General features: G+C 43.6%; 1 protein-coding gene across 2 annotated transcripts in view; it reads right to left on the bottom strand.

Moving 5' to 3' along the window:
• LOC134338906 (alpha-taxilin-like) overlaps nt 1–17276 on the bottom strand; it is a 48890-nt gene extending 31614 nt beyond the window's left edge. Inside the window, exons 1-4 of one of the 2 annotated variants that reach the window (XM_063035087.1) lie at nt 17198–17259; nt 12436–12508; nt 7986–8622; nt 987–1078 (exon numbers count right to left, since the gene is read on the bottom strand). In XM_063035087.1, the coding sequence (XP_062891157.1) occupies nt 987–1078; nt 7986–8598 (705 nt within the window). In that variant the 5' untranslated portion in view covers nt 8599–8622; nt 12436–12508; nt 17198–17259. Of the gene's footprint in view, nt 1–986; nt 1079–7985; nt 8623–12435; nt 12509–17197 lie in introns of both variants that reach the window. The other variant, XM_063035086.1, reaches the window with a different exon arrangement.
• Nucleotides 17277–22316: the final 5040 nt, after the last annotated feature.

Below are 22316 nucleotides of genomic sequence, written 5' to 3'. Positions count from 1 at the left end.
CAGTCATCCAGCATGGAAACTGGTTCACATTGACCAACAATCAGCCAGCTACACTAATCTTGGACCAAACCAGACAATTTTCCCCAGCTTCTCCTCCCAGGAACCTCCAATCAGTTCAGATAATTTGCAATGGCCCATTAGCCTATCAATCTGCATGCTTTTGGGTAGTGGGATGAAACTGGAGCACCCAGAGGAAACAGCAATGGAGATCAGGGTTTAACACAGGTCTAGACTCTATATGGAGAATTTGTGCGAACTAGGGATGCTTTCTCTGGACTGGCAGAGGCTTGATAAGCTTTTATAAAATTAAAAGAGGCATTGACACAGCAGACAGCGGGTATCTTACTTTCCAGGGGTGGAAGGTCAAGCACTAGAGGGCATGCATTTAACATGGGAGGGGGTTGATGTGGGGAGCGTGCTGCTTTCTTCTTTTTTTTTTTATAAATACAAGGACTGGTGAGTGCCTGGAATATACCGCCAGCCACACTGGTGGAGACAAGTATGATAGAGGCAGTTAAGAGGCTCTTAGATGTGCAGAGAAATATGCAGAAAACAGAGGGAAATGGACCATAGGCAGGCAGAAGGGATTACAGGCCTTAATTAATATTAGTTCAATACAACGTGGTGGGCCAAAGGCCAAATCCTGGGCTGTTCTGAACATATACAACTTTTGTATTGTACGTCATAAACTGCAAATTCAGCAGCACTGGAGCAACATCTCACTGGTAAAAACCACATGGGACATAAACAAGGAGAGGGGCTGAAAGATTCATACAACAGCACTGTGGCAATGATTGTGTTGTGCCAAAAATGTCAAGCTTATGTGACACGTCTTAGGATCCATGTTATCCACCTTTCTAAACACTTAGCTTCAATTTCTTTCCGGTGTGCAGAATTAACACATTGCAACATCACTACAGTAAATTGCACAAGTTAATTGCAATTGGCAGTCTGAAAAACAATCATGTTCCAATGCATTAATTTACCATATCTGCATATTTTTTGCAGAGTGCAGCAAGCTTCTCTTCCGGGGTACTCAAAGTATTCAGCGTTTGCATCAGTAATGTAATTTCCTTTCCTGAAAAAGATGACGACATACAAGAAACTTAATGGGATGCTTTTTGATAGTTGATCAATGTGTGAACATTCGCTCTCTAGTTCTTCTCAAGGCAGGGCCTGGCAGCAATGTTCCCTCTAACTTGTAATGACCAGTGTGCGCAAAAATCTTGTGCTGTACAATTTTTTTGGCTGGTGACAACAACATGAGCACTGAATAATTTCTTCAATAAAAACAGTTTAAATAAGTCACTTCTAAAATCTGCAGACAAATCATCACAAGCTCCATGTTGTCAACACTCTCCGCATCAGAAACCGGAAAAGGAAATGGGATTGTGTACGATACTTAACACACCAAGTAGAGGGTGACAACCTTTTGTGCACTGAGAGCAAAAGATGCGCATTCGCACACATGCACCCACCTTAGAGGGAACATTGCCCGGCAGAGAAAGCTGACATTTTCACACATTATATTCTGTCACCCAATTCTTACCCACTTCACGATTAACCTAATCCTTCCCTCCCATGCAGGCCTACATTTTTTACTGTTACTCACAGTTCTATGCACACTCTGTTGGGCAGCCTTCTGATTGGGACCTTCACACTATCCTTCTGAAAGCCCAAATTGATCACATCCACTTATTGTCTGAATCACATCCTCAAATAATCCAAGAAAGACGTTGTGATTACAATTCTTTTAAGTTTTAAGATAGTCATGGATAACGTTACAGCTGGTTCTTGGGTAGAAATACTAAATTAAGGGAAGAATAACTACAATAGTTTAAACAGGAGCTGAGAGAGTCAACTAAGTGGGTAAATCCATCTCTAATATGTGGGAATCTTGACACTGGTATGGTAATGGATGCCATCTACATGAAGTCCCTAGTAAGCTAGCCCAGGTGATTAACTCACATAAGATCCATGGTGAGTTGGTAGACAGGACCAAAATGTCTTGGTCCTACCAGATAGGGGGTAGTGGTAGAGGTCTGTAACCAGTGTTGGGACCTCGTTTGTTCTTAATATAAATAAAGGATTTGAATGAAAATGCAGGCAGTCAAACTAGAAAATATAAAGACATCACATGAACAGTCAGAATTGTTGATAGTGAAGAAAGATGTTAAAGGATATTAATTAGGTGGAAGTTTGGGCAGATGGAGTTTAACCTGGTCAAGTGAGAAATTATGCAAAAGGACTTTTGGGAGCATTAACACACAGAGGAATCTTGGGTGGTAAATTCATAGATCCCTGAAAGTGCCAACAAATGTGGATTGGGTGGCAGGCAAAATTGCAACAGTTAAGAGAAGTTAGGATGAGTACATGGATGGGAGGGATATACAGCTGTGAATCTATGTGACCAGGCAGACTATCAGCTTGACACAGACTGAATGACGCTATCAGTTGGGATATTGAGTACAAACTTGGGCAATTTACATTGTCACCAAACAACACTTTGGATAATCAATACTTGGAGTATTGTGCATAGTTTTGGTTGTCACACAACAGGAAGGATGTAGTGGTCTACCAGCATTGCTGCCTAATTTGGAGTGTAGTGTGTATTAATTACAAGGAGGTACCAGACAATCCAGTATTTTCATCTCCAAATCCGAGACTGGGGAGCAGGGAGAGGAAGCAGTGGCTGGGAAAAGCAGCACACAAAATTATCTGAGGCACAGATTCATTCAGCATTTATACAGACACTAACAGGGAGGGAATAGATGGATATACGCCCTGTTCAGGCAGAGGAGATTCGTTAGATTGGCATTGACACTGACATGCTGGGCCAAAGGCCCTGCCTGCCCTGTACTGTTCAACATACTATTTGTCAAACATGAATTTTTTTCCATAAATCCATTTTAACTCTTTAATCTTATAATTTTTAAAAGAATATTAAATGATGCAGAACATCCCCCATTACGGTTGTTATCGTAGGTGATTTTAACTTTCACACATTGATTGAACTCCCATACTGTAAAGCAATAGGTGAGTTAGAGATGGTCAAAAGTGTTCAAGAAAGTTTCCTTAATCAGTACATGGAAGTCCCAACAAGACAGTGTCTGATACGAGGTCTATTAGGGAATGAGACTGGGCAGGTCACAGAAGTTTGTGTAAGGGAACACTTTGCATTTAGTAACCATATCAATCAAATCATTAGAAAGAGGTGACATAGGGCTGGAAGCTGTTGAATCATTGTCAATAGAACTACGGAACTGCAGGGTTAAAAAGACCCTGATGGGAGTTGTGAACAGACCACCAAACAGTAGCAAGGATGTGGTTTACAAATTACAACAGGAGATAGAAAATGGATGCCAAAAGGGCAATGTTACAATAGTCATGGGGGCCTTCATAATGCAGGTAGGTTGGGAAAATCAGATTGGTGCTGGATCCAAGTAGAGGAATTTCTAGAATGTCTGCAAGATGGCTTTTAAAGCAGCTTGCAGTTCAGCTCACTATGGGATCAGCTATTCTGAAATGGGTGTTGTTTTTGATAATGTCTATCTCAATCTCAATTAGTATTGTTATTGATATATATATTTGAGATAATTCTCCTCTTGTTTGTATTTATGTTCCTTTTAAATCAATAAAAAGATTAATAAAGAAAGAACGAACGAACTGGGTGTTGTGCAATGAACTGGAATTGATTAGAGAACTTAAGGTAGAAGAACCTTTAGGGGACTAGTGATTAAAATATGATCAAATTCACCATGAAATTTGAGAAGGAGAAGCTAAAGTCAGATATATCAGTATTACAATGGAATAAAGGGAATTACAGACGCATGAGAGAAGAGTTAGCGAGAATTGATTGGAAAAGAACACTGGCAGGGATGATGGTAGAAGCAGCAATGACTGGAACTTCTGGAAACAATTCAGAAGGCACAGGACATGCATCCCAAAGAGGAAGTAGTATTCTAAAGGGAGGATGACACAACCACAGCTAGCAAGAGAAGTCAAAGCCAACATAAAAGCCAAAGAGAGGGCATATAATAGATCAAAAATTAATGGGAAGTTAGAGGATTAGGAAGCTTTGAAAAACCAACAGAAGGCAACTAGAGAAGTCATTATGAAGGTAAAGATGGAATATGAAAGTTGGCCAATAATATTAGAGGATACCAAATGTTTCTTCAAATACATAGTGTAAAAGAGAGGCAGGAGTAGATATCGCACTGCTTGAAAATGATGCCAGAGAGGTAGTAATGGAGGACAAGGAATTTTTGAAAGAAATGAATAAGTATTTTGCATTAGTCTTCACTAACAGTATGGAGGAAGCTCCAGGTGCCAAGGGTCATGAAGTGTGTGAAGTTACCATAACTAGAAAGAAGGTTCTTGGGAAACTGGAAGGTCAGTAGATAGACAAGTCACTTGGACCAAATGGAGTACACGCCAGGGTTCTGAAAGAGGCAGCCCAAGAGATCATGGCAGCATTAGTAATGATCTTTCAAGAATCACTAGGCTCTGGAATGGTTCCAGAAGACTGGAAAATTGCAAATGTCACTCCACTCTTCAAGAAGGGAGAGAGGCAGAAGAAAGGAAATTGTAGGTCAATTAGTCTGACCTCAGTGGTTGGGAAGACGTTGTGTGTCGATTGTTAAGGATGTGGTTTTGGGGCACTTAGAGGCACATGATACAATAGGCCACAGTCAGCATGATTTTCTTAAGGGAAAATCTTGCCTGACCAACCTATTGGAATTCTTTGAAGAAATAACAAGCAGGATAGACAAAGAAGAATTGGTTGATGTTGTGCACTTGGATTTTCAGAAGGCCCCTGACAAGGTGTCACACACGAGTCTGCTTAACAAGTTACAAGCTCATAGATAGGTTGGGAGAATGGGCAAAGTGGCAGATGGTTAATTAACAGGCTAAGCCTGTGGTAAGGATGCAAATGCAATGTTGGCATTTAAAGGGAATAGAAAGCAAGGAGACAATACTGAAGCGTTATGAGACACTAGTCAGGGCCACATCAATTTTGGGCCCCATATTTCAGAAAGGATGTGTTGTCATTGGAGAGAGTCCAGAGGAGGTTCACAAGGATGATTCCAGGAATTAAGGGGTTAACTGGGGATCGTTTGGCTGCTTTGGATCTGTACTCACTGGAATGTGGAAGAATGCAGAGGGATCTCATTGAAACCTACTGAATGTTGAAAGGACTAGATAAGGTGGATGTGGAGAGGATGTTTCCTGTGGTGGGGGTATCGAGAACTGGAGGGCACAGCCTCAAAATTGAGTGCAACTTTTTAAGAACAGAGGTAAGGAAGAATTTTTTTTTTAGCCAGAGAGTGGTGAACCTATGGAATGCTCTGCCAAAGACTGCGGTGGTGGCCAAGTCCGTGGGTATATTTATGGCAGAAGTTAATAATTTCCTGATAGCTCAGGGCCTCAAAGGACGTGGCGAGAAGTCAGATGTCTGAGATTTAGTGGGATCCTGGATCAGCCATGATGGAATGCAGGGCAGATTCGACAGGCTGAATGGCTTAATTCTGCTCCCATGTCCTATGGATTACAGCATCAGGAAGTGTATGGTCACACACTTTGGTAGAAAAAATGAAATGGTTGCCTATTTTCTAAATGGAGAAAAAAATCCAAAAACTGAGATGCTAAAGGTTTTGGGAGTCCTTGTGCAGGAATCCGTAAAGGTTTCCGTGCAGGTCGAGTCAAATGCAGTGTTAGCATTCATTTCAACAGGACTAGAATATAAACGCAAGAATGTAGTGTTGAGACTTTATAAAGCACTGGAAAGGCCTCACTTATGAATAGTTTTGGGCTCCTTATCTTAAAAAGGACTTTCTGAAACTGGAGGTGGTTGACAAAAATGATTCCAGGCCCTAGTAAAAGGAGAAAGGAGTTGCAATGCAGGGAACAATGAGGTACTTATGGAGCACAAGAAATGCAAGAGAACACTTAAGAAATCAGGAGGGCTAAAACAAATCTTGAGGTTGCCTAGCAGACAAGGTGAAGAAGAATCCTAATGAATTCTACAGGTATATTAAGAGCAAAAGAATTGCAAAGGATAAAGGATCACCCTCTGGAAGATCACAGTAGTATGGAGTCAAGAGAGATGGGGGAGATCTGAAATGGATTTTATGCATCTGCATTTACTCAGGAGACGGGCACAAAATTTACAGAAGTGAGGCAAAGCAGCAGTGAGGTCATGAATCCTGTACAGATTACAGAGGAGAAGGTGCTTGTAATCTTAAGGCAAGTTAGGGTAGACAAATCCCCAGAGCCTGACAAGGTGTTCCTTCAGACCTTGATTTAGGCAAGTGCAGAAATTACAGGGGTCCTAGCAGAAACATTTAAATCATCCTTACAACAGGTGAGGCACCAGAGGATTGGAGGAGAGCTAATATTGTTCCGCTGTTTAAGAAAGGCTCCAAATTTCAACCATGAAATTATGGGCCAATGTGCCCGACATCAGTAGCGGGAGAGTTACTGGCATGTATTTCAGGGGACCAGATACATGAGAATTTGAATAGACAGAGACTGATTAAGGATAGTCAGCATGACTTTGTGCATGGTAGGTCGTATCTAACCAATCTTTTTTGAGGGTTTTTGGGTTTTTGTCTAACTAATCTTGTTTGAGGGTTTTTTAAAACCCTAATGCGAGTTTTTTTGAGGGAGTTACCAGGAAGATTGATGAAGGCAAGAAAGTAGATATTGTCTACATGGACTTTATCAAGGCACTCGAAAACATCCCGCGTGGGAGGTTGGTCAGGAAGGTTCAGTTACTCAGCATTCAAGATGAGGTAGTGAATTGGATTAGACATTGGCTTTGTGGGAAAGCCAGACAGCGGTAGTAGATGGTTACTTCTCTGACTGGACTGTGACTAGTGGTTTGCCACAGGTATGCTGGGTCCACTGCTTTTTGTCATCTATATCAATGATCTAGATGATAATCTGGTTAATTGGATCAGCAAATTTGCGGATAACAAGATTAGGGGCATAGTAGTCAGCAAAGAAAGCTATCACAGCTTGCAAAGGGATCTGGATCAGTTGGGAAAATGGGCTGAGAAAATGGTAGATGAAATTGACTGCAGACAAGCGAGGTGTTGCACTTCCGTAGGACCAGCCAAGGTAGGTCTCACACAGTGAACAGTGGTGCACTGAGAAGTGCAGTAGATCAAAGGGATCTTGGAATACAGGTCCATAATTCATTGAAAGTGGCATTACAGGTAGATAGGATTGTAAAGCAAGCCTTTGGCACATTGGCTTTCATAAATCAATGCACAGAATACAGGAGATGGGCTGTTATGTTGAAGTTGCATAAGACGTTGGTGAGGCCCAACTTGAAAGTACTGTGTGCAGTTCTGGTCACCTACCCTAATGGAAAAATGTGAGTCAGGTTGAACAGAAACCAAGAAAATGTACAGGAATGTTGCCAGGTCTGGAGGACACAAGTTAAAAGGAAAGATGGAATAGGTTAGGACTTTATTCATTGGAATGTAGAAGATTGAGAGGAGATTTGATAGAGGTATACGAAATTGAGGAGTGTAGATAGAGCAAATGCAAGCAGGCTTTTTCTACTGAGTCTGCGTGGGACTATAACTAGAGGTCATGGATTAAGGGTGAAAGGTGAACACTTTGAGAGGAACATGAGGAGAAACCTCTTCACTCAGAGGGCTGTGAGAGTGTGGAACGAGCCGCCAGCACAAGTGGTGCATGCAAGCTCGATTTCAACGTTTAAAAGAAATTTGGATAGGTATATGGATGGTAGGGGTCCAGAGGGCTACAGTCCTAGTGCAGGTCAAGAGGAGGAGGCAGTTTAAATGGATTGGCACAGACTGGATGGGCCGAAGGACCTGTTTCCCTGCTGTACTTTTCCTTGTTTGTATGACTATCACTGTCTGCATTTCATTGATTTTTCTCTTAACTGAGAAAAATAAGTGTGTGAATTTTAAACAAGAAAACTTGCACTAACTAGGAGAAATTTAGCTCACCCAATGCTTTGGTTTTCTTTTTTTCTGGAGCTTTTTTCTGGTCCTTGTTGTTCTGGACATCTCCATTCTCTTTGACACGAACCTCAGCCTTCACCACTTTCTCAATCTCTTCACTCATCTCTCCACACTCTATCTCCCGCACACCATTCCTCAGCGGCTCGCTGTTGGCACACTTTTCAAGCTCTTCCATTTCTGGTGATTCCTCAGACTGCACAGAAGAATTGTGGTCTGGCAGATTGCAGCAGTAAGTGTTCAAAATGTCTTCTAGTTGTCGGCTAAGCTCATCTGAGACATCAGATGTTGAAGACTCAGGCTGGAGGCTATTCAAGCTCTCTGCAGCTGACGTCCCTTGGACAATAAATGATTCCTCACCATCATTTCCTGCTGTTCGTTTCAGAACCTCTTCACAGACTTTGACATTATCATGGTTTTCAACAAGCCCGTTCTGGCCACCAGATTTTTCAATTGTTTGACAAACAGTTTCCAGTCCAGCAGATTCGACCCTTAGATCATCCTCTCCTCCAAAAGGTTCTGCACCTGTGACACCAACTATTTCAGCCTCAACACCATCAGCAGATGGGCTGAACGTACTCTCAGAATCTTGATTTTTCATGGTTACGTTTTATTTGGTGGAAACCTACAGAGAAACAATAGGAGTCATCTTAATTACTTTCATCTTCATTACTTTCTAAAATTAAAATTATAATCTACAAAATTCAAATAGCTACATAACCCAATTACTTGGAAACACATTTGGCAAAATGATTAATTTGGATAACCCTGCTATTAATTCCTGTTACCTTGTATTAATTGTCAAATTTTCTGAAATATTATACACCAGATGTAACTGATCAATTCAGATTATGAATGGCTGCACAGCATCACAACAGAATAAATAGCAATTTATAGCATAACTTCCTACTTTGAAGATGCTCAAAATGAGTTTAAATTTTTAAAAGACAGGTAAAGTGGAAGAGACTGGGGCAGCAATAATGATTGAAATCTCTGAGAAGAGGCATGAAAAAAAGCAGAAGACATAAATATAATAATATCAAAGAGAAAGTGAAGAGGACGACAGTGACTGGAGTGAAGGCAGGACCAATCAGGGATAATGTGGGAAACGTGTTCCTGGTGTCAGAGGAGGTAATGGGGGTAACTAATGAATACTTTGATTCAATATTCACCAGTGAGGGGGACCTGGACAATGTAGAACACAGTAACATACTGAAGGCCGTTGTCAGGAAAAGAAGCAGTGTTGTAGCTTTTGAAAAACTTTAGAAATGGTAAGTTCCTGGGCCAGACGGAATATGCCCTAGATTACTATATGAAGTGAGGGGAGATATCGCTGTGCCTTTAGTGATGATCTTTGCATCTTCACTGGCCACAAGGAAGGCTGGAAATGTTATTCCTTTATTCAAAAAGAGGAACACTGAGAATTATAGACCCATGAGTTTCACATCAGCGATGGGCAAACTAATGAGGATTATTAGCAACAGGATTTATGAGCATTTGGAGAGTGTATTCTTATTACCGATCAGCATAGCTTTATGAGGGGCAGGGCATGACTCACAAGCCTGATTGAATTGTTTTTTGAGAATGTGCTAAGGCACACTGATGAAGGTTGAGCAATGGATATGGTGTACAAGGATTTTAGTAACAATTTTGACAACGTTCCCATGGAAGGCTCATTCAGAAAGACATGAGGCATGGGAGCCATGGAAACTTGGCAGTGTGAATTTGAAATTGCCTTGCACATAGGAGGTAGAGGGTGGTTTGATGGGGTTAGCTGTGAAGAGCAGAGGAACATCTGGAGAAACTTCTGAAATGCCCGCTTCGCTGCCGCTGCTACTGTGCGATCGAGAATCTCCGGAGACAAAGGCCCCAAATACTCAGCTTTGCGTATCGCCTGTTGCTGGGGCCGGGGTCAAAAACTCGGCAGAGATAGTGCTCGCTGTCGAATAGGTGGTCGGAGGCTCGGAGTTTTCGGACGGACTCGGAGTCAGACTGTGGTCGGATGCTTCTGGGATGCTGCATCGGCAAGTTGGCGGCGCTAGAGGTTCACCGTCTGCGTGAGATGATGGGACTTTCAAGGGACTTTGAGACTTTACTGTGCCATGGTCTGTTCTTATCAAATTACGGTATTGCTTTGCACTGTTGTATCTATATATTATACTTACGTCGTTTTTGTTAGTTTTTAAGTCGGTTTGTCATGTGTTTTCATGATATCATTCTGGAAAAACATTTTTATCATTTCTTAATGCATGCATTACTAAATGACAATAAAAGGGGACTGCGTGTCCTCATAATCATAATAGTATTTGGCAAGTATGCGGCTTAGAGGTCAGTGACCAGTGGTATTCCTCAGGGATCTGTTCAGAGATCCCAGCTCTTTGTGATTTTGGATGAGGAAGTGGAAGGGGTGAGCTGACAAGTTTGCAGTTGCCACGAAGGTTGGTGATGTGGATAGTGTAGAAGGTTGTCATAAGTTACAACGGGGTACAGACAGGATGCAGAGCTAGGCTGAGAAGTTTAATCCGGTTATTTTTAGCAGGGTGGTAGAACAGAGGGATCTTTGGGGGGTGGGGGGGGTGCTCCAAGTCCATAAAACCCTCAAAGTTACTGCACACATCAATAGTGTGGTTAAGGCAGATGGTTTGTTGGCCTTCATTAGTCTTGGGTTTGAGTTCATGAGCCGTGAGAGAATGTTGCAGCTCTATAAAATTAGCAGTTAGTGCACTTTTACAGTGCCAGCTGTAAGATCAGTATAAAATCCCTGCTGCTGTCTAAATATTCTCCCTGTGACAGTGAGGAATTGAGGATATGTAAAAAATCATTTTGAACCTATGTAACCAATGGCTAAAAGAATAATTGGGACTGAACAGGAATTTTTGAACTGAACTAAACTGTCTTCAGCAGTTAGAAAAAAACAGCTTATATTGGTTCCCTTTTAATTTGCAGAGAGACATTGAGAATTTGATAAATAATGCATTATACCTTTGTTTAAGTGGAGGGGGTAGGAAGACTCGCTGATAAGGACAGGAATGAACATCTGTCTGTAATTAACTCAGGGCCTTGTAAAGGGAATAACTGATAAGGACTGGACAGCACATCCTTCTGTAATTAAACCTTGATTCAGTGGATTCTCTTATCTGTAACTAAGTTTTGCACCAACACACTTGGTGGGCGTACCAGTTCAAATGACATCTTGCAATAGTAATGTATGGGACTTATTATTTATAAATATACAGCTGTAACCTGAATGACTTAGTCCACTTGTCGGATGGTGGCAGCACTGGCATGCCTTCCCTTTGACAACTGGGTCTCAAACTCCTGCAGGAGAATGCGCAATAAACTGTGGTGACGATATGAAGCTGGTCTCCCGAGTTCTACTCAGATTCAACTTTAACAACAGGGTGGGTTTCCTCACATATTCCAAAGACATATGGTTAGGGTTATAGTGTTGTGGCAACACTTGCAGACTGTACACCATAAGCTTTGCTGATTTGACTTGACCCATTTAACTGTATGTTTCAATGTATATGTGACAAATAAAGCTAACCTTTATCTTTAAAACTCTAGTTGTGTTCTGCTCTGGTCATCTTATTATAAGAAGGATGTGGTAGATTTCGAGAGGACGCAGAGGAGATTTTCAAGGATGACTCCTGGATTAGAGAACATGTCTTGTGTGGAAAGGTTGAGAGAGCCTGGGCTTTTCTCTTTGGAGCGAAGGAGGATGAGAGGCAACTTGATAGCAGTGTATAAGATTATAAGATGCAGAGACAGAGTGGACAGTCGGTGCCTTTTTCCCCAGGATAGCAATGGCCAATACAAGTGGAAGGGCCAATACAAGTGGAAGTCAAATTAACATACAACACAACAGCTCAGAAAAGGGCCTTCACCCCACAATGTTGTGCCAACCTTTGACTTACTCCAAGAACAATCCAGACATTCCTTCCCACATAGACCTCCATTTCCTGTCATCAATGTGCCTACCTAAGGGTTTCATGAACGTCCCTAATGTCTCTGCCTCTACCACAACACTATAACCCTAACCGTATGTCTCTTGAATATGTGAAGAAACCCAAAATTCGGAGTGTAGTGAAGAGTGAGGAAGGCTATCGTGGCTTGCAGAGGGAGATGGACCAGCTGGAAAAATAGGCCAAGAAAATGGCAGATGGAATTTAATGCAGACAAGTATGAGGTTTTGCACTTCAATAGGACTAACCAGGGCAGGTCTTATACAGAGAACGGTCGAGCACTGAGGAATGTGGTAGAACAAACAGATCTGAGAATACAGGTCCATAATTCGTTGAAAGTGGCATAATGGGTAGATCGGGTCATGAAGAAAGCTTTTGGAACATTGGCCTTCATCGATCAAAGTATAGGAGATGGATATTCTGTTGAAGTTGTACAAGAAGTTGGTGTATTATGTGCAGTTTTGGTCACTTACCTAACGGAAAGATGTAAACAAGGTTGAAAGACCACAGAGAAAATTTATAAGAATGTTGCAAGGACTGGAGGACCTAAGTTATAAGGAAAGATTGAATAGGTTAGGATTTTATTGAGAGGAGATTTGATAGAGGTATACAAAATTAGATAGGGTAAATACAAGTAGGCCTTTTTCGACTGAGGTTGGGTGGGACTAAGGTCATAGGTTAAGGGTGAAAGGCAAAAAGTTTAGGGGAATATGAGGGGAAACTTCTTCACTCAGAGGGTGGTGAGAGTGTTGAACAAGCTGCCAGCACAAGTGGTGCATGTGAGCTGGATTTCACATTTAAGATTAGTTTGAATAGGTACATGGATAGTAGGGGATATAGGAGGTTATTGTCCTTGTGCAGGTTGATGGGGGTGGGAGTAAATATTTTGAATGGTTCAGCATGGAGTAGATGGGCCAAAGGGCCTGTTTCTGTGCTGAACTTTTCTGAGACTGACTCATTTTGGCCCACTGATTCCACACCAGTTCAACAAAGCAATCCCACTCCCACACATTCTCCTCTTTATTCTGTTCTTCCTAAACTGCTTATCTACACAAGGGATAATACCCAGTTCAGGGACCAAACCAAGCCATATACCTTTGTGATGTAGAGGTTGCGGAATACAGGGTTATATGAAGATTGGTCAAATCAAATTCACAACTATACCATGGAAAAGGAATACGTGGACTTGTGTTTGGAATAATACTCTTTATCCCAAAGGAACCAACTTGGTTTTCTATAATAACAGAGGACCACATAATGATGACCTTTGGGCTATCTGGGAAATATACAGAGATCCCTGTGCATGGAAGTCAGGCTGGCAAGTGCTGAAGACGTAGACCATGCTGATGACAACCTACACACACTCTCCCCCCCCCCCCAAACTTAGGTCAGTAGGTGTTGGAATTGGAGGTCAGTGCACACAAGGGTCAATGATCCCCCTCCTAGGTCACTGAGTCTAGAGTTTGAAGAGTGGAATTTGGGGTCCCTTCATTAGCAGATCCTGGGGTCGATACAGAAGATCAAAGTTGGTGAGGCTGGAACTTGAGGCACTGATAAAGTATATAAAGGGTTAAACACAGCAGGCTGTTTTTTCTGCAAGAAACCTTGATGGTCAACAGATGTGTTAATTTTGCTATTCAATGTTGCAATATTTCTTCTCGAAGTTAGCCAGCTAGTGTTTCAGGATGCTTGTCTCCTTGTGCAGTCATGCGCAGAGATAAGACCGCTCCAGTCTGTTTTGTGTACGTGGCCATTATACCTATTCTGTACTTTGTTTCTCGGTACTGTCATATACGTAGATAAGTCTGGCTCCTGCCTGTCTTGTGTGGAGGTATCTAAACAAATATATCCATTTTGCAAGGGGAATTGAGTTAGTTGGTGGACCGAGCAGGAACAGTCACAGACTGTTCCTGTTTGAGCAACTAACCGAAGTGCCCTGGAGGCTTTGAATAAAGGGTTTATATTTGTACGATCTCTGAGTGAGTTTATCCAGATTCGACTTCCGCAGCGCTATGGCTGAAAGCCTGGCCCACAAGTCCAGGGGGAAAGTTGGAGACCCAGTGTCTGCAAGTTGTCAAATTTACTGGAGGCCCAGAGGTGACCTGCCCTGCAGATGGAGGACTGCCTGTACGAAGGAGTGTCTGGGTGGATGGGAGGGAAAGGGGCATGTTTTGTTGCTGTTGCAGGTGTTGTTCTGCTGAACATGGTGGGCATGCTGTGTTAGGCACAAGAGACACATTTCACTGTATGTTTCCATAAGACATGAGCAAAATTGGACCACTCAGCATTGAGTCTGCGCACCTTTCTATGTCTGATCTATTACCCCTCGCAACCCCATTTTCCTGCCTACTCCCCAACTAATCAAGAACCTATCAACCACCACTTTAAATATTCCCAATGACTTGGCCTCTAGAATCATCTGTGGCAATGGATTCCATAGATTCATCACTCTCTGCCAAAAGAAATTCCTCATCTCTGTTCTAAATGGACAATCCTCTATTCTGAGGCTGTGCTCTCTGGTCCTAGACTCCCCCACATCACCTTCACGTCCACGCCACCTAGGCCTTTCAATATTCAGTAGGCTTCAATGAGATCCTCCCCCCTTTTATTCTTCTACATTCCAGTGAGTACAGGCTCAGAGCCACCCAACGCCCTTCAAACATTAACCCTTTCATTCTCATGAACCTCCTCTAGATCCTCTCCAACACCAGCACACCTTTTCTTAGATAAGGGCCCCAAAACTGCTCCCAATGCTCCAAGTACAGTGACCAATGTTTCCATGTACATGTGATAAATGGCCCTGAATTTGAAATCCAACTTCAATCTGAAATAATCTTTTGTTTTCTTTACTTCTCACTCACTCCCCATGCTTTTCTCAGATAAGCTATTCTCTGCCTTTCCACCAGGACATCAGACTGCTTAATTCATGCTCTCGCAACTGTATTTCTATGTTATATTGACTATCCTGTTGTAAATAATATTTATTATAAATTACTATAATTGCACATTTGAATGGAGATGTAACATAAAGATTTATACTCCTCACGTATATGAAGGATGTAAGTAATAAAGTCAATTCAATTCATGAACAGTTTTAGTATTATTTGCTAGTTCACCCTTGCTTTATTTTATCCTTATTTAACCTACTTTTTTTTCTATATTTTTAAATTTCCAAATCTCTGGCCTTTACTGAAGCAACACAGCTCACCTTTTCTTAAACTTACTTTGATAGGCAGGATTGAAGCCACCTTCTCTCCGTGCCTTTACCTCTCCGAGATATGAATCAGATGAAATTTAGCCTTGAATGTTTGTCACAAGATACAGGAGCTTGAAATATACACTGTTACAAGACACATAGACAATAATTGTACAATAATCATAAACTTTTGATCTCATCTTGGCCTTGGTGGCACAACTGTCTACTCACACAGCACAATTTTTGTAACTGTAACAACATTCTGCGTTCTCTTGTTTTTCCTCTTGCACTACCTCAACGTACGGCCAGATTTGGGAACAGCTTCTTTCAAACTGTGATAAGACTGCTGTACGGATCCTGACTCGGATCTGGACTGTACCCTCCAAATATCCGGACCTGCTTCTCGGTTTCTTTGCACTACCCTACTTTCCCTTTCCTATTTATGATTTATAATTTAAATTTTTAATATTTACTATCGATTTGTACTCCAGGGAGTGGGAAGCACAGAATCAAATATCACTGTGATGATTGTAGGCTCCAGTATCAATTGTTTGGCAACAATAAAGTACGTACTTCAGTTTGGAATGATCTGTATAGACAGCATGCAAAACAAAGATTGCCACTGTATCTCAGTACGTGGTGGTTGATTAGGGGCAGCCAGCATGACGGCCTGGAGCGGGAGCCCAGACCAACTGGTCCCCCAGTCGCAAACCTGGATAATAGTTACAGGTTTGCAGATGGTATAGAAAAGGTGCATCAAGAATTGCAGTGGGATAGGTGGGATGAGGAATGGCAAATAGGATTTAATTCAAATAAATGTTACCTTTTGGAACTTCAAATCAAGGAAGCACTTTTACATTGAACAGAATACCCTGGGTATTTTTGTAAAGATGAACAATTCCCTTCAAGTGGAGACATGGGAAAACAGGGTCCTGAAGGTATATTTTGGCAGCCGGCCTTTGTTAGTCTAGGCATTGAATACAGAAGGTTAGGAAGTTAAGCTGTGATTATACAAGTCGCCGGTGAAGCCACATTTCGAGAACTGTATTCAGTTTTGTTCACCTTGTTACAATTCCATGCCTGGAAAATGGGACCAGTCCTTTCCAACTCCCGCAACGACGATTCTACAAGGCTGTATTTGTTTAACCTCACACAAGATCATTGACTGTAGGGTAACAGGAAGAGGAAATCCTGTTTCACTCGGTTACCACCTGGAATATTTGTACAGGGCTTCACGCGATAAAATGAAAGTGGCAGGACACCAGGCGAGGTAGAGGGAACAGACCGAGAGATGATAAATACACAATTCCGTAACACAGCTGAAACCCCGGAACGACAATGGCTCAGGCCTGAGGCTCGGGTGCACTCGGGACAAGAGGACACCCAGCCCAGCCTCCGGCGTCTCCGCCTCCCCCAGGCCGCACTGTGACGGCAGTGCAGCCAACACCGAGCAACAAGCCAGAGGCCCCAGGCCTGGCCCGCAGCTCCTTCGCTATCCATAACCTTCGGCTCTCTCTCCCCAGGGGCCATCGCTTAACAGTACCTCGGACCCGCTCACCCACCCCTGGAGCCGGGAACAGGACCGACCGGTTCCACCCACCTCCCCGGTCCCAGACCCAGAGCCCGGACCGACCGGCCCCCCAGTCCCAGACCCCGACGGTCCCCCGGTCCCAGCCCGGACTCCGGACCGACCGGCCCCCCAGTCCCAGCCCGGACTCCGGACCGACCGGCCCCCCAGTCCCAGCCCGGCCTCCCGGGGTCCGGACTCACCGGTTCCCCTTCCCCCCCCCCACCTCCCCGACTCCCCGACTCCCGGGGTCCGGGGTCCGGACTCCGGACCGACCGGTCCCCCAGTCCCAGCCCCAACTCCCGGGGTCCGGACTCCGGACCGACCGGCCCCCCAGTCCCAGCCCGGACTCCCGGGGTCCAGACTCTGGACTGACCGGTCCCCCGACCCCTGGAGCCCGGACTCCGGACTCCAGACTCCGGACCGACCGGCCCCCCAGTCCCAGCCCCGACTCCCGGACCCCCAGACCCACCTGAGCCGAAGCCGAGTATTTTGACTCCGCACCGGAATTCCCACACCGTTGGGGCGAGGAGGATATACGTCATTGCGCATAATCCTTTTATCAACCAATCAGAGCCCACAGCGCCGTCGCTTCACAACCCTGCCACACGGCGGTCACGTCCGCTAGGGTTAGGGGTGAAAGGTCGGGGGCGGATGCTGTGCCGTTGGGTCAGTCGGTCTGGTTAATCGCTGTCCCCACACTCCCGAGCAAACCACCCTCTCCACACACCGTGTGACCAATAAACTGTTAAACTCCACATGTTGTGCCGGTGGTGTGCCTGGGCGATGGGTGATGCTGACAGGCTCTGGTCTAGGGGTCAGACTGGACACACTGGGGCTGTGGTAGAACAGAGGACCCTGGCAATTCTGGACGATGTTTCTCAGCCTCTGCATGCCACCTTGGCTGAACAGAGGAGCCCTTTCAGTGACAGACTGAGACAACTGCGCTGCTCCAAAAGCACTCTTACCCTCAGCCATGAGGCTCTGTAATGAGTCAACCTACAGCCGGGAAGTGATGGGCCCCTCACTTGTGGTAACTTATTTTCTTTTATTCTTTCTTACTTCCTTTCTAATATTTGTGTATCTGTTCACTTGTAATGCTACTGTGACAGTGTAATTCATCAATAAAGCATCCATCTGTCTATTTGGTGTAAATTGGACTGACTTTGATAAGGTTGGCCGTGCTAAAGGTGTCCCACTTTATTCCCCCACATCTCCACGGTTTTTGCAATGCAGAAATGAATCAAACTCCTGATATTTTCAATGACTTGGTCTTTTTTTCTATTGAAAAATAGAACAAAGTAACGATCCTTAGTTTTAAAGGTAATATTAACATATTTATCACATGTACATTGAAGCATACAGTGAAATGCACTATTATGTCTACAACCAACACAGTCCGAGGATATGCGGGGAGCCCACCAGTGTCACCATACTTCTGACAGCACTGTAGCATGTCCTCAATTTACTAACCCTCACCCCTACGAATGTCTTTGTAATGTGGGAGGGAGGAGATCAGAGGGAAACCAATGTCATGGGGAGAACACGTAAAATCCTTACAGACAGAGGCGAGAATTGAACCCAGGTCTCTGGCACCGTTAGAGTGATGCACCTTAAACTCTGAACACCAATCATGATGCATGCCACCTAATTTGTTAACAGTTTGGTTAGCTTCCACAAAAGAACAGAATCAATAGTAGAAATAAAATCATTCCCTTTGAGAGAGTTCCTGACCCACTATCCCATCTCCAGCAACCACATCCCCTCTCCCAGTTGTTTCCGCACCTTCGGAGAACGTTGTGAGGAGTTACTTGTAAAAATAGTTGTAATGCTGAATCTGACATGTATCAAACACTTGGAAAAGCATGTAACGATCTAATGAAGTAATTATGGAAGAATTTGCTCAATATATAGGCCGTAGTATTAATTAAATGGTGAGAGAGAGGCAGTAATAATGGTTGAAGACAGCTGAGTATATTGTATACAGGTCACTGAAGGACAAAGTGCACTTCCAGCAAGTAATTAGGGCAAATAGTGAGTTAGCCTTCATAGCAAGAGGTAAGTTTGCATGAGAAATTGTGTACTGTCACAACAGATCAACACCAAATGCCACTTGCTTGGCTGTTCACGCAATCCTGGAACCTCTGAACAGTGAAGGAGCATACATCAGCATGCTCTTTATTGACTACAGCTCTGCCTTCAGCACTCAAAATCATTAACTCCAAAATGTTGGCCTCAATACTTCCCTGTGCAAATGAATCCTTGATTTCCTCACTTGCATATCCCAGTAGATCCAGATTGGCAAAAATATCTCCTCCACAATCTCCATCAGCACAGGTGCACTATAAGACTGTGTGTGCTTAGCCCCAGCTCTACACTCATGACTGAGACAGCTCCAATGTCATTGACACAACTGTCATTGGCCAAATCGAATGTGGCGATGAATCAGCATACAGGAGGGAGATTGAAAATCTGACTGAGTGGTGTCGTAACAACAACCTCTCACTCAATGCCAGCAAGACCAAGAAGCAGATTATTAACTACAGGAGGAACAAACTGGAGGTCTCTGAGCCAGTCCTTGTCAGAAGATTAGAGGTGGAGAGAGTCAGTATCGTTAACTTCATCGGTGTCACCATTTCAGAGGATCTGTCCTGTGCACCAGGAAAGTACCATTACAAAGGCATGGCAGTGCCTCTAATTTCTTAGAAGTTTACGAAGATCTGGCATGATGTCTAAAACTTTGAAAAACTTCTATAGATATGCAGTGGGGAGTATAATAAGTGATTGCATCACGGCCTGGTATGGAACACCAAAGCCCAAGAATGGAAAGCCTACAAAAAGTAGTGGATACAGCCCAGTCCATCATTGGCAGAGCCCTCCCCACCATTGAGCACATCTACACGAAACGCTGTCGCAAGGAAGCAGGACCCTCACCACCCAGATCATGCCCTCATTTCTCTGCTGCCATCAGGAAGAAGGTACAGGAGCCACAGGACTCGCACCACCAGGTTCAGGAACAGTTATTATCCCTCAAACATCAGACTTCTGAACTAGGGTGGATAACTTCGTTCACCTCGACACTGAACTGATTCCACAACCTATGGACTCACTTTGAAGGGCTCTACGACTCATGTTCTCAGTATTTATTATTTATTATTATTCTAATACAGTGTCGCACGGGGGGTCAGAATCGTGACCACTACTTTTCATGTTATTTGTCGATGTTTTGGATGACAGAATTGATGGCTTTGTGGCCAAGATTGCAGATGATACAAAGATAGATGGAGGGGTAAGTGGTGTTGAAGAAGCAGGAAATCTGCAGAAGGACTTACACCAATTGGGAGAATGGGCAAAGAAGGAGCAAATGGAATATAGTGTCGGGTCATGCACTTTGGTAGAAGGAATAAAGGTATAGACTATTTTTTAAATGGGGAGTAAATTCAAAAGTTAGTAAGTTTGCTGGTGACAAAAAGGTTGGGTGTGTTGTGGATAGTGTGGAGGGCTGTCAGAGGTTACAGCGGGACATTGATAGGATGTAAAACTGGGCTGAGAAGTGGCAGATGGAGTTCAACCCAGATAAGCATGAGGTGGTTCATTTTGGTAGGTCAAATATGATGGCAGAATATAGTATTAATTTTAAGTCTCTTGGCAGTGTGGAGGATCAGAGGGATCTTGGGGTCCGAGTCCATAGGACGCTCAAAGCAGCTGCACAGGTTGACTCTGTGGTTAAGAAGGCATACGGTGTATTAAGGAACAACATCTGCAACCCTCCAATCCTCCGGAACCTCTCCCGTCCCCATTGATGATTCAAAGGTCATCGCCAGAGGCTCAGCAATCTCCTCCCTCGCCTCCCACAGTAGCCTGGGATACATCTCATCCCGTCCCGGCGACTTATCCAACTTGGTGCTTTCCAAACTCTCCAGCACATCCTCTTTCTTAATATCTACATGCTCAAGCTTTTCAGTCTGCTGTAAGTCATCACTACAATCACCAAGATCCTTTTCGATAGTGAATACTGAAGTTAAGTATTCATTAAGTACCTTTGCTATTTCCTCCAGTTCCATACACACTTTCCTACTGTCACACTTGATAGGCCAAATTCTTTCACGTCTATTCCTCTTGCTCTTCACATACTTGTGGTTTTGGGGTTTTCCTTAATCCTGCCTGCCAAGGCCTTCTCATGGCCCCTTCTGGCTCTCCTAATTTCCTTTTAAAGCTCCTTCCTGTTAGCCTTATTATCTTCTGGATCTCTAACATTACCTAGCTCTCTGAACCTTTTGTAAGCTTTTCTTCTTGACTAGATTTATTACAGCCTTTGTACACCACAGTTCCTGTACCCTACCATAACTTCCCTCTCATTGGAATGTACCTATGCAGTATGCCCCACAAATATCCCCTGAACATTTGCCACATTTCTTCCGTACTTTCCCCTGAGAACATCTGTTCCCAATTTAATCTTCCAATTTCCTGCCTGATAGCCTCATAATTCCCCTTACTCCAGTTAAAACGCTTTTCTAACTTGTCTGTTCCTATCTCTCTCCAATGCTATTGTAAAGGAGATAAAATTATGATCACTATCTCCAAAATGATCTCCCACTGAGAGATCTGATACCTGACCAGGTTCATTTCCCAATACCAGATCAAGTACAGTCTCTCCTCTTGTAGGCTTATCTACATATTATGTCAAGAAACCTTCCTGAACACACCTAACAAACTCCACCCCATCTAAACCCCTTTCTCTAGGAAGATGCCAATCGATATTTGGGAAATTAAAATCTCCCATCACGACAACTCTGTTATTATTACACCTTTCCAGGATCTGTTTCCCTATCTGCTCCTCGATATCCCTGTTACTATTGGGCAGCCTATAAAAAACACCCAGTAGAGTTATTGACCCCTTCCTGTTCCTAACCTCCACCCACAGAGACTCCGTGGACAATCCCTCCACGACTTCCACCTTTTCTGCAGCCATGACACTATCTCTGATCAACAGCGCCTCACCCCCACCTCTTTTGCCCCCCCTCCCTGTCCTTTCTGAAACATCTAAAACCCAGCACTTGAAGTAACCATTCCTGTCCCTGAGCCATCCAAGTCTCTGTAATGGCCACCACATCATATCTCCAAGTATTGATCCACGCTCTAAGCTCATCCGCTTTGTTCACAATGCTCCTTGCATTAAAATAGATAGTCAGAGGTTTTTCCCCAGGGCTGAAATGGTTAGCACGAGAGGGCATAATTTTAAGGTGCTTGGAAGTAGGTACAGAGGAGATGTCAGGGGTAAGTTTTTCACTCAGAGAGTGGTGAGTGCGTGGAATGGGCTGGTGGCGGCGGTGTTGGAGGCGGGAACGATAGGGTCTTTTAAGAGACTCCTGGATGACTACATGGAGCTTAGAAGAATAGAGAGCTATGGTAAGCCCAGGTAGTTCTAAGTTCGGGGTATGTTCGGCACAGCTTTGTGGGCCGATGGGCCTGTATTGTGCTGTATGTTTTCTGTGTTTCTATCTACTCTGTCTAGGCCTTTCAACATTCGAAAGGTTTCAATGAGATCCTCCTTCATCCTTCTGAATTGCAGCGAATACAAACCCAGAGCC

This window comes from Mobula hypostoma, chromosome 28 (genome assembly GCF_963921235.1).
Source record: "Mobula hypostoma chromosome 28, sMobHyp1.1, whole genome shotgun sequence".
NCBI lineage: Eukaryota > Metazoa > Chordata > Chondrichthyes > Myliobatiformes > Myliobatidae > Mobula > Mobula hypostoma.
This window is presented reverse-complemented; position numbering and strand designations above follow the sequence as displayed.